This window comes from Poecilia formosa, unplaced genomic scaffold (genome assembly GCF_000485575.1).
Source record: "Poecilia formosa unplaced genomic scaffold, Poecilia_formosa-5.1.2 Scaffold275, whole genome shotgun sequence".
NCBI lineage: Eukaryota > Metazoa > Chordata > Actinopteri > Cyprinodontiformes > Poeciliidae > Poecilia > Poecilia formosa.
In genome coordinates, this window is record NW_006800214.1 from 571204 (window position 1) to 583735 (window position 12532).

Sequence of the window (12532 nt, forward strand, 5' to 3'; positions counted from 1 at the left end):
ATCATACAGAGGTTAGGCTGTTGTCGTTGTGCTATTAGCTAGCTGCTAGCTAACGACTTTGCTAGCAAAGCTAGATAACTAAAAAGCTTCTTCCCTGTATCGTTAATGATATCAGTCATTCTTCAGTGTCGCTTATGCAATAGGGGCACATCGACTGTCCAAAACTTATCATCTCCATAATGGATATATGTCCGATCTTCTAATTTCCTTTGCTGCATAATGTACATTGCATTTATTCTGCCATTAAGTAAATGTATCTTGAAAGAGAATAGCACTTAAATAAAAGTCCAACAAGGATATTCATTTAGAATGAAAAATAACTCACCCTGAACTACCATGATAGATATAATGTATGTAATAAAAGTGTGTCATTAATGAAGGGGAAAAAAACTCAATCCAGACTTTAAGTTTAGGGTCTGGTTCGCAGAGTATGAAGTTAAATTATTTTTTTTCTCCCAATTATTCAATTAAAAACAACAACAAAAAAAACTCAGTTAAGTAAAATAAAATTGCAATCAAAACTTTTGGAATTGTAATGATTTCTTTTTTTAAAACAAAAAAGTTTTGTTTAAAAAACTTATATTTAAATTAAATAACTAATTTTTATCTCTTGAACTTAAAAAGTTATTTACCAAACAAACTTTTATTTGCACACATCAGAAATCTTTTGTTGTGATTTTGGGCCCGGCCCACGACGTCATGTGAGAATCACAAGCAAAACTTTGAGTCACAAAAAAAAACTTAGAATAGCAAGAAAAGATTTCTGACATGCGCAAATAAGTTTGTTTTGCAAATAATTTTTTCACTTCTTGAGACAAAAATGTGTGATTTTAATTTTTAAAGTTTCTTTTTTTTAAGCAAAACTCAGTAGGCTTTTCTCATGGTGACATGCATTAACAATTCAATTTTTGCTTTTGCTTTTTTCTTTTTTCTGCAGTTCCACGTTAAAGTTTCATGCAGCTATGCTTTCCTGAATGGACTATTTTCATCTCCACTGCAAGTGTAGCAAACAACCTGCTCTTTTTTTTTATAGATTACAGTCCACTAAAAGGTTGCATTGTGCCCTTGTTTATATTTTTAATAGTGTAATTCTGTAAAGACAAAATATGTCTGGTGGTCTAGCTCTGATTTCCATATCTTGCTAAATTGCAGGTTTGTATATTCAAAAAATACTTTCCTATAACAAAACAAACCTGCAGAAAGAAATTACTAATAAAATATCTTACATATGCATAGTTGTATGCTTTATATAGAGATTTTCCTTAGCTTTGATTGTATATCTCACAATTTTGCAATTTATTATTGTTTATTAAACTCTGAAAGACGTTTGGCTTTGTTAATATTCTGACCTAGAATGTGGTAAGATGTGCCTTTTTCTTGAGCACCTTCCCCTTTAGTGGTCTCTCCATGGCCCTGCAGTAAATGAAATTTCTAGAAACACAGCCCGATCACACGGATTGATTTATCCACAGTGCATACTGTGTGCTCCAATTAGCCAACTTTTCAATAACCATAACTCTGTCCAAACCAAAAAAAAGTCACTTTCATGCATTCATTGATGCATTCAATTAATGAAATACCTTTGTAGTTAAAATAAAGTGGTAAAAAGGGGAACCATTTTCACCAAAATAATTCAAACTAAACACTAAAATCAACTTACCGAGCGAGCTGCACTCCCACTTAGGACTTCTTGACTGATTTTGAATGCATTGACGGTGGTATTGTCACGTACTTGGTTTCGTCTGATGTGATCTGCTTCTTTTATTTCTAGTGTAGTAGTTGTGGTTTTGGTTTCCTGCATGGCTTTGTGACAATTTATTTTTTTATGTGTTTAAAAGACACATAGAACAGTTTACTTTTTTATTTGGTTGCATAAAAGTAAAGGAATTGTATTTAATAATGCTAAAAACAATTCTTTCTGTCTTTAATTTTCAACATTGCTGACAATTGCATCTGACCTGAGACACAGATAAGCAGATATCTGACAACCGTCAACGTAAGATATATCAATCTACTCAAAAAGTTCATTTATTCAATTAATGTAATGCAAAATTTGAAATGCAAAATTAAGTAGATTTATTACACACAGAGTGCTATATTTCAAGTCTGTTCATTTTGATCATGGTGCGTCACAGCTTGTGTCTCAGACTGTGTAAGTAGGTTGACAGAAAATGTCCCTTTTGGTCTACACCACAAAAGTAACGTCTCTAATTTACTGTAAAAACAACATTGTTGACAATTGCAATGTAGCATTATGGTAAAATTCTGGCAACCACAGTTGCTGTTTTGTTTTTGTTTTTTACCATAAATTAGAGATGGTTTCTTTTTTAGACCAAAAGGAGACACTTTTTATGAACCTACTTACACGGTCTGAGATTCAAGCTTGTAGCCCACAATGATCCAAATGAACCGACTTGAAATATAGCAATCTATGTAATTTCGCCATTTCAAATTTTGGATTACATTAACTGAATAAATGAACTATTTGATTACATTGCATTTACTGTTAGGCTCACACATCAAGCGGTAACACTCAAAACAGCAAAAAAAATATTATGAGGTCAGTAGGGTTATGGACGCTTGTGTACTAAACCCTTGCGGGTGTAAAAAGGCTTTTGTGTTGTTGCTTTTATTGGTGTCATCGGTTGCATTTACGTCACCAGAGAACATGCAGGAAGAAACTATACAGTGGAGAATGGTGATAAATGGTTAGCCTTTACCTATGTCAGTTGGTTTTCACAGCATATTAAACCAAATGTTCTTCACAAGCACACAACAGCAAATGAACAAATAATAGGTGCAGCTTGATTGAAACTCAACCCAGAAAGCTTTTTTAAAACAATCAATGCAAGATTTAAAAAAATAAAATAAAAAATACACTTGCAAACTGAGCCGTGCTCCCTGTTGCCAACTTGTCTGACTTTGCAAATAGTAATTGTATTCCATTATCATTCTTTCAAAAGCAAATCTTATCTGCATGACTTCGCTGCTTTTTACGGTTAGCTGCATGTGTGGGTTTTGAGTTTCCTGTGTGATATGTTTCTGTTTCAGCTCATGAAGTTTGAAGCAGAACCCGATCTTCAATCTCAAGATTCTTAAAATAGAACTGAACATTCAGATGAAACAAGGAAGTTTATTTATTTTGTTGCCTAAAAACAAAGGAAGCAAATGTAAAAATGGAGAAAACTTAGTTATCCTTGTGAAAAGTATTTTACTTTCATTGTTGCCAACATCTGAGCTGACATACAGGACTCATCAGTAAACTGAAATATTACAACATTCATTCATTTCAGCACTTGAAATACAGCACAACATACAGCTTCCCATATCTGTTTATGCAGTTAGAAACTATAAAACAAGTTGAACTCAAAATAGCTGAGGAAATGATCAGAAGAAGTGGGTATGTGGTGAAAGGTGGGCGTCCCTGAAAGCGGAGCTCGAAATGATTCTCTGCTATCTGCTACGACTCTGCTAAGTCTTTTGATTTGATTTACCTTTGAGATCAATAAAGTATTTTGGAATTTTAATGAACATTGGGCCGACTCTGACAGCAGGGAAATATAAACCCTCCAATGTAACAACAGAATGGGATTCAGTCAGAACTAAACGCCTTGCCCCTCTGCCTTAACTTTCTTAGCCTTTGACCCGACAGCTCTAAGGTGTCACTGAGCGTAAAACGTCTTTAATAAAAAATAGTAGCTGATGGAATCAAAGCAGCAGTTTGTGGAGGCGATCCACTCAGACACTTGTAGAAACGTATGACTTGGTAGATAAACGTCCCTCCAGTTTTGTGGAACCTTGTAGAGCAAACTTACCACATGCGCAATGTGAATTGGTGTGTAGCAGACAAGAAACACAATCATGTTTGCTTTTATTATTCCCACGATACTTTTCCTTTCCTCTGACTTTAGTTCTTTCCCCAAAATACGGATGATCTGACTGGAACAGAACACAATTATCAGCAGAGGAGCCAGGTAGCCGAGAGACAACAGGAGCAGGGTAAATTGTTTATGGATTCTCTTATTTTTACATCTTTCATAGCATGACCAGAGTTTTTCATAATGGTTATCGTTGCGAAAAACAACAACGATTAAAACCAAACCCACCCAGATGAGCAAGCAGACAGCGACAGCTGCCTCCTTCCTCCTCTTCCATGATCTGGCCTGCAGCGGGAACCTGATGGTCAGGTAGCGGTGGAGGCTGACGGCTGACGTGGTCAGGATGCTGGCGTACATGTTGATGAAGTGAATAAAAATTAGGAAAGTGCAGAGCCAAGTCTTGGGCAGGCAGAAAAAGGCGTCGTAAATCCTGAAGGGAAGGAAAAGGACCAGGAGAAAGTCAGCCAGAGCCAAGTTCAGCATGTAGATGTGGGTGTCGGTCCAGGAGGCCCGCTTTGCGACGAAGGCCCACAGAGCAGCGCCGTTGATGACGAAACCGAGGAGAAACACAAGACTGTAACCCAAACCCTCCAGGACGCTGCTGACGCATAGATCGGTGGTGTTGCTGGTTGCAATAGTGGTTGTGTTGTCATTGGAGCACATTTTGAACTTCATCCGCAAGAAGCCACCTTGTATAAAATAATCAAAAAACCGTTAGCGTGATCTTTGTTTGATAGATGATCGCCCAAAGAAAAATCCCTCCACAATCAGACATTCAACTCATTGACACTCAACAAAGTTTGAAGAAGATGAAGCTAAAATTAACTGGTATAAAACATGAGTATTGATCCTTTGGTCAAAATCATACAAGGTAAAAGGTAATGGGCAACTTACCACAGGTGTTGCTCCCGTGACTACCAGCGTTTCTGACTGTATGAAGATTTTTCATCAGCATGTCTGACATGAGTTATCAACCCGCCTGCTTACAAAGAGTGCGGTTTTTGCCTTCCTGTTTTGTTAAATACGGCGTTTCAAGTCACACATGCTCATTATTCTTCAAGACCTTTTAAGCTGAGTTCTAAAATACCAGGAAAACAAGAAATTAGTTTATGCTGAGAAAAGTTCATCAGCATAACCAATACTAAGAACTAAATCTGACTCAAGAGGAACATGCAGACATCGATTTCAAAATCCTCTTAAAAGGAACATCTCACTTCATTAGAACAAAACTGGAAAGTTAATCTATTAGTTTAAGGCAACAATTAAAAAAAAATGTTATGCAGATTTATTGCACACAGAGTGTCAAGTCTCATCTCATGCAAGACAGGTTCAGAACTTGTTTGTGAATAGAAAGGGCCCCCTGCTGGCCTGGGTACGCCAAGTGTAGTTCAGACAGTGAGAGTTGAGAAATTAACCATTGTGCTCAAGGTCTCATATAACCTTGGGTCAGCTCCCCCAGCATTTTAAAGGACATTCAATGAGTAAAAGACTGAGAAAAAAAAAAATCAAGGTTGTTAGTCGTCAGCTGTCCCCTAAATAAATTTCAATTACTTTTATGCATGTGAAGTCAATGGGGAGTTAGCATCCACTTTCGTAGACTAGGCGTCTCCTGCTTGCTACTGAGAACAGCAACTCCAGTTTACGTGTTCTGTGGGAGACTGGACCGCACTTTATGCCAACCCAGAATCTCATTTTGTCATGGTTTGGAGGCAGCACAAGGAGGGGCTTGACTAAATCAGCAATCATGCGAGAACTGCCACTGGGGCAATGTGTCCCAGCTGGATTTCCTCCTGTTTTTCCTCAAAAAAAAAAAAAAAAAAAAAGCCTCTTGGTATACACAATATCTGTCATGAGGTTGGGTTTGAAGTGGTGAGGTAGATGCGGTCGGACCCAGGTTATGATGCAGATGATGGTTTTTAAATGGACACAAAATCCAGGCAGCACAGAAGAGCAGTGGCAGAAGCTTCGACTCTGGTAGCAACGGGTAAATAATTAACGACAACAGACAAATGTCAGTAGACGAGGACCTGACAGGGAGCAAGACACACAGGTGGGTATAAAGACTGGGGAAGATAATCAGGGGAAAAGAGGGACAGCTGGGGACAATCAAGGGGAGACGGGAACAACAGGGATGCTCAACTGAAAAAACACAGAAACCTAAATTAACACCAGATCCTCACAATATCAGAGGTGTTAAAAGATCATTGGATAATTTAAAGTTTCTTTCTGGAAACATGAGAGGTTTCAGTATTGCCCTCTTGCTTACAGCAATGGGATTCTCTGATGCACACAATTTCAATGAGTGACTGAGAACAGAGAGTAGAAAGTGCAAACATTCACTGACATCGCGAAATAATCAACCTTTTGGAAAACTTTAGAGATTCCTCTCCACATCGAAACAGTACTTGGCTTCAATTTTAATCTCAACCGAAAATGGTTTAAACAAAAAAAAGAAAGAAAGAAAGAAAAAAGATTTTCCTGCACATTACAGATGTCTGGTATTTTTCTAGTGTTTAAACATGAAAACTTTTAATTGGTTTGGAAAACTGTACTATTGCCTTTGTGGTTTTCTGTTGAACGTTTGGAGTTCGGATCTGCCTCAGACTCCAGCTTGTCCTGAAAGACCGAAGTTGAAACTTCATCCAGTCGGGTGGAGGGGGGGAGAGAGCGTGAACAACCAAAGGCTTTGTAAAAACAACAAGGAAAAAGGGGGGGCTGTCTGAAAATGTAATCTGGAAAAGAAACCTTTTGGACGAGCCAAATGGAACCAGTGACAAAATACATGACCCAAAAACATATGACGGGGCTGAAAGGTTTGGAGAATAAAGTCACCTTTTTATTGGCTCAGTCTATTTAAGGCAAGGCGGCCCGGTTATAGGAAAGTTTTAGAGTGCACTCTGAAGAAAAAAAAAAATAAATAAATAATTCGCTGAATGAGTTTAATGCTTTTCATCAAGGGAATGAGTGGCTGGAAACAGGAAGATCAAACCACCATCCTGTAGGAAACAATAACAAAGCCTCACATTTCTTCACATTAAAACTACAAACAGTGCATAATTAGAAAGAAGAAGAAAAATTATGCATTCTGAAAAGTGTGACATGCATATTTTTCTCTTTTTTTTCATTTCTCCTTTTTTTGTGACTTGCACTTATGTTTAGCTACCCCTGAGCCAGAACTTTGTAGAGCTACCTTTCACTACTGTTATTTGTGGTATGCCTGTACCAGTGGTGGGAAGTAACGAAGTACAAGTACTTCGTTACTTGTACTTCGTTACAGTAACGAAGTACAAGTACTTCGTTACAGTTACAGTAACGAAGTACAAGTACTTCGTTACTGTACTTAAGTACATTTTTTGAGTACTTTCTCCACCACTGGCCTGTACCAGCTTTGCCCAGCCAGAGATAGACGTTATTGTCCATTATTCTTTGGAAAATAGCTCAAGCTCAGTCATATTAGACTGAGAGCAACTGTAAGTAGCAGTTTTAAGTTCGTGCAAAAAGTACATTTAGGTCTAAGACACTCAAACAAATAAACTTTTCTTAATCTAATCCATTCCTCTGGAGCGCTAGCTGCATTTTTAGGGTTGTTGTGGTGGTGGAAAGCAAGCCTCTGCTGATTCTCAACTTCTTTTTCTTTTTTCAGATTTTGTCCCTGAATTTAACTCAATACTAACAAAATTCTAACAACATTTTACCATGTTTCACCAGGGGCATGGCATTTTCACTGTGGTAGCATTCCACCACCAATAGCATTTTGAATGTAGACCAAAAAGTTTCACTTTAGTCTGAGCTTCTAGGTTTTCACCGTGACCTCTAGATTGCATAAATATGGCGAACTGAGCTAGGCTTTGACCGATAAATGTCCTGTTATTCTCCCACCAGAGTTATGCATCTCCGCTGCTCCTCCAGAGTTGCCAGTTCGGATCTTCTCCAGGTCCAGCCTGTCAGTTTAGGTTGCACAGATAATGGACTGAGCAGAGCTCTGTGCACTCTACTGTGTTGTTCTGTCACAAATATCCAATCCCAGTTAGATGCGTTGAAGTTTGTGCTTGCAATGAGAGAAAATGTGAGAGAAAAATTCTAGAGCTCGGCAAGTACTAAGATAAAAATGGCCAAACTTGCTTCCTGCAGGACATTTGTAATCCGTTTGGTGTATTTACTCGTTAAGGTAGGACGGATTGTTGGTCAGAACACCTGTTTGGCTGGCGTTTGCTTTGAATCAACCCTGAAACCACCATATTTGCAGAAAGCAGAGTTGGGGAAAAAGCCCGGGAGATGTTAGATTAAATCCTGTTTATTAGTCTGCATTTGGCAGTTATTATGTCCCGGTGTTATTAAAAGCAACCCTCATGCCTCACAGATATTGTTCTGTGGAAATAAAAGCAAAAACAACCCAATATCGCACAGGATATGAGGCGGCTCAATATTTTTAGATGCAGTATGTTGTTGTAATTAATTTGTTTGAAATCCGTTTAGGCCCATCTGGTTTTCCCTGAGATAGTCCCCAGACCTGGTACATTAGTTTCAGTGGATTTCTGTCTCCATCTTCCATGTGATCCCGTCGTTGTCGTCATGCATTCACTTTTATCTGTCCGGTAATGTTTGAAAGTGCCCTTTACACGTCAGTGACAAGGCCAGGAGGAGGAGGAGGAAGAGGAGGAGAGGGCGGGGGTTTTCCATTTAGCTCTAACTAGGTCAGTGAGGACACACCCCTCCCTGTCTTCCCTCCTGGCTTGGCTGGCTGCACCCCTGCTTCCCAACCCATCCTGTCTCTTCCCTCTCTCTCTCTCTCTTTTTGATCTGTTACCCGCTGTGACGCAATGCAGTTTTTTTTTTTGCACACCTTCTGAGTAAGACAACCATGGCGCAGTCGTCCATTTCACCGAGACCCATGTCCTCCAAATGAGCCCAGAAAACAACTCGCAGCTTGTCAACTCAGATGACTCAGCAACAACATGTTAGATCTATTTATCTGCCTCAGCTCCGGTCATTAACTCCAGCTTTTTTTTTTTTTTTTTTTTTTTGCGATTGCATAACGCCCACCACATTACATAATGTTTGTGGGGGTCGTCAATCTGTTGTTGAGGTTCTTCAGCCTTTGGAAGAAGTCATGCTGCTCACAGCCTCCAGAAAGTGTGACTTGTTTCGAAGACCTTCACCTATGGAAACGTCTTGAGGATAAGGCACATTTTCTACGCTGTGTTGTCTGATATGATATGGAACAGCCTCATAACACTTTTTGACTTGTGACTTATCATGTGTCCTGGCAGTTCCGTGACAATATGGGCCGAGAACCATGGCTAAAGGGGCCTAAAGTGCAAATTCCAAGCATTACATAAGCTTGGAGTGTTATACTGCCAATCCAACACTGGATGTCTCTGTTTCTGCGGTCCGATCCGGGATGAGTGAGTCATGTGGCGGGGGTTACGTATGAACCGAGCTGCCAGATCTCACGCATCCCTGATTCTGATTCTCCGCTGTGCTGTTTATCTCTGCAAGCAAACAATCTGAGGTGGCATGCTGGCTGCTGTTGTGTTGAAACGCTCTTAAAGTGGGGCAACAAATAATCAATCCGCACAAATCGCACACGTAGAACGAGCCCTCTGATTGAAGCATGAATAGGAAATACACACCTCCCGGTAATTCAGTTCAAAAAGCAAAACTCTAATTATATATATAGGTTCACTGGAGCCACTGTGATTTATTTTAAGGATCTGTTTGATTATTGTGGCCTACAGCTGTAATCACTGTAAATCACGACGGAGGCTGATTTGATGGTAGCTGCCTCTTCGATGGCCTTTAACAGCTTCCACATAAAAGTAGGTAAGTAAACAAATCTACTTGTGCAGATTTCAAGAAAGTGCAGAAAAAAAGAATAAAACAAGCCTTTTAATATCAGTAAATAAAGATAGTCACGCAAAAGCCTATGTTTCTGGGCAGAGTGCGAATCCTGAAAAGGCTCCGTTACCCTCTGTTGACATCAGGGACGGCAAAGGATTAGAAAGTTCTGAGCTGTGGAGAAATTAAGATGTACCAGCAGCAAAGTAACAGGCAAATGGAAGCAAAAAATAAGAGTAAGTGACTGTACAGTAAGGGCAAATTTACAGAAGGTAAATTTGCACTGAAGGTGGTCTCCGGTTCTGCAACAGGTTTATACACGAGGCGTGAGAAATTGTCCAACAGTGATGTTATTTTTGCTTAACTTCTGACTCCCATCACTGGGTCAAGAGGGCATCTTAGGTCAGAGCCAGGCTCTCTGATGAGCTTATCCAAAAGCTTCCTCTCAGCGCAGCTTCTGCTTCCGCATATGCTACGCCATAAAAGATGGGGCTCACACCACCGCAGAGACAAAACAGACCTTCAAGGAGAGCCACCCGGAATAGAAAGCAGATTTCCATAACTGCATCCAAATTAAAAGAAGGTCGTTGCTAAAGAAGCCGGATGTTCACACAATGCTGTATAAAATCCATATGAATGGAGAGTTGAGTGGAAGGAAAAAATGTGGTAGAAAAAACTTCCATAAATAATATGGAAAACTGCAACATGGGGAACATCTGAACCACAGACAAAGTCAGAAGCATCTAACCTGGGCTGACGGGGAAAAGAACTTCACTGTTACACAATGGACCAAAGTCCTATTCAGAAATGAACATAAATGGGGCATTTTATTGAGAAATTAAAATCTCAAACTCCAAAGGGAAGATGCAGAGGCCCAGAATCCAGGCTTCTAGAGTTACATGGGATGTTTCCACAGTCAGTAATGAATTGGCGATCCGTGTCCTCTACTGGTGTTTAGCAATTCCGAACCCAGGAAATTTCCAAAAGCTTCCCTCCACTGGCAAGCTTCATGGAGAAGATGATTTAATATATATATTTTTTTTTTGAGGAAGTCCTTTATTAGACTCAAACAGGAATGCAGGATCATTCAGGGTATGGGTGGATAAAAAAAACCATTCAACCGAGACAAAGAGCAAATGAAAGCCTTGCTATATGGCTCAGCAGCAAAATTAGGTCACCGGGTCAAAAAAAGAAGAAAATAAGACCACATGATACAGGAATAATCATGTCTGATGAAAAAAAACAGCAACAATAACAACAACAACAACAACAACAACAAACAGCAGGACACTGGAGTAGCTTGTCTCTTCTTTTTCCAACGTGGTTCGCTTCAGCTCCGGGCACAAACATGGAGTCAGTGGCGGCGTGTTTTTCCATGTGCGGTTCCATGTGAGCGCGATGCCAGCGTGTGCGCGTTCACACTCGCCTGGGCGTATACCTTATATCTAGGTCAGGCTCACATGGCACAGCACATTGAATCACACCGGAGATAAACACAGCCTAGTTGCCATGGAGACCTGGCTTCCTGCACGCCACGTCTTTGCATGGCATACATTTGTATTTGCATCAGCTCCCTGCATTTTGGAGCGGGCGGGGAGCAGCGGGCGCAGTGATTTCAGGCTCAGCTTTGCACTGAAGGCAAACAGGGATTGACAAATTAATTATGAGATTAATCAATCATGACAATCTTTTGTTAGCTTGAGTCCAGGAGTGCGTCAGCGGCACTAATTCCTCCCTCCGTTTGAGCATGATCGGGCGTGGATGTTTAAACTGCTCTGTGAGAAACAAAGAGGAGAGGTGTCGGACAGAATGAGGGAGACATTTGTTACCGATTATGTACTTCAGGACAAGTCCAGGCATCCTGGGAGACAATTATCCTCTGCTGTAATTCAATGCATTTCATTGTGTGTGTCTGCGTGTGTGTGTGTGTGTGTGTGTGTGTGTGTGTCTTAGCAAGCTGTTTACATAATCAAATAACCGAAAAAGTTTTTCCATGAAAGCTCATCTGGGAATGGCAACACACGAGAACAAATTTCATAATTGAAGTTCGGAGATTTTGGCCAGGAGTGGCAGGGCCGTGCAGAGACCACGAAAGGGGCAGGTGCTCAAAAACAAAATAAAAAAAAAAAAAGGGCACATCTTACCGCCTTCTAGGACAGAATATTAACAAAGCCTATCAGCTTTCAGAGTTTAATAAACAATGATTAATTACAAAATTGTGAGATATACAATCAAAGCTAAAGAAAATCTCTATACATACAACTATGCATATGTAAGATATTTTATTAGTAATTTCTTTCCGCAGGTCTATTTTGTTATAGGAAAGTATTGCAATATTCAAACCCGCAAATTAGCAAGATATGGAAATCAGAGCTAGACCACCAGACATATTTTGTCTTTACAGAATTACACTATTAAAAATATAATCAAGGGCACAATGCAACCTTTTAGTGGACTGTAATCTATATATAAAAAAGAGCTGGCTGTTTGCTACAGAGGAGATGAAGATGGAAAGCAGAGCTGCTTCAAACTTTAACGTGGAACTGCAGAAAAAAGAAAAAAAAACAAAAGCAAAAATGTCATTGTTAATGCATGTCACCATGAGAAAAGCCTACTGAGTTTTGCTCAAAAAAAAAACTTTAAAAATTAAAATCACACATTTTTGTCTCATGAAGTGAAAACATTATTTGCAAAACAAACTTATTTGCGCATGTCAGAAATCTTTTCTTGCTATTCTAAGTTTTGGTTTGTGACTCAAAGTTTTGCTTGTGATTCTCATGACGTCGTGAGCAGGGCCTAAAATCACAACAAAAGAT

At 39.5% G+C, this 12532-nt stretch overlaps 1 protein-coding gene across 1 annotated transcript; it reads right to left on the reverse strand.

Annotated features, from left to right (window-relative positions):
* Positions 1–3197: 3197 nt before the first annotated feature.
* On the reverse strand, positions 3198–7110 carry LOC103151231 (G-protein coupled receptor 35-like). The gene is made up of 2 exons (XM_016681255.1): positions 4773–7110; positions 3198–4567 (listed from the first exon to the last, which is right to left on the reverse strand). The coding sequence occupies exons 1-2, from the start codon at positions 4840–4842 to the stop codon at positions 3663–3665; spliced, it is 975 nt and encodes a 324-aa protein (XP_016536741.1). The 5' UTR covers positions 4843–7110; the 3' UTR covers positions 3198–3662.
* Between the last annotated feature and the right edge of the window lie 5422 nt (positions 7111–12532).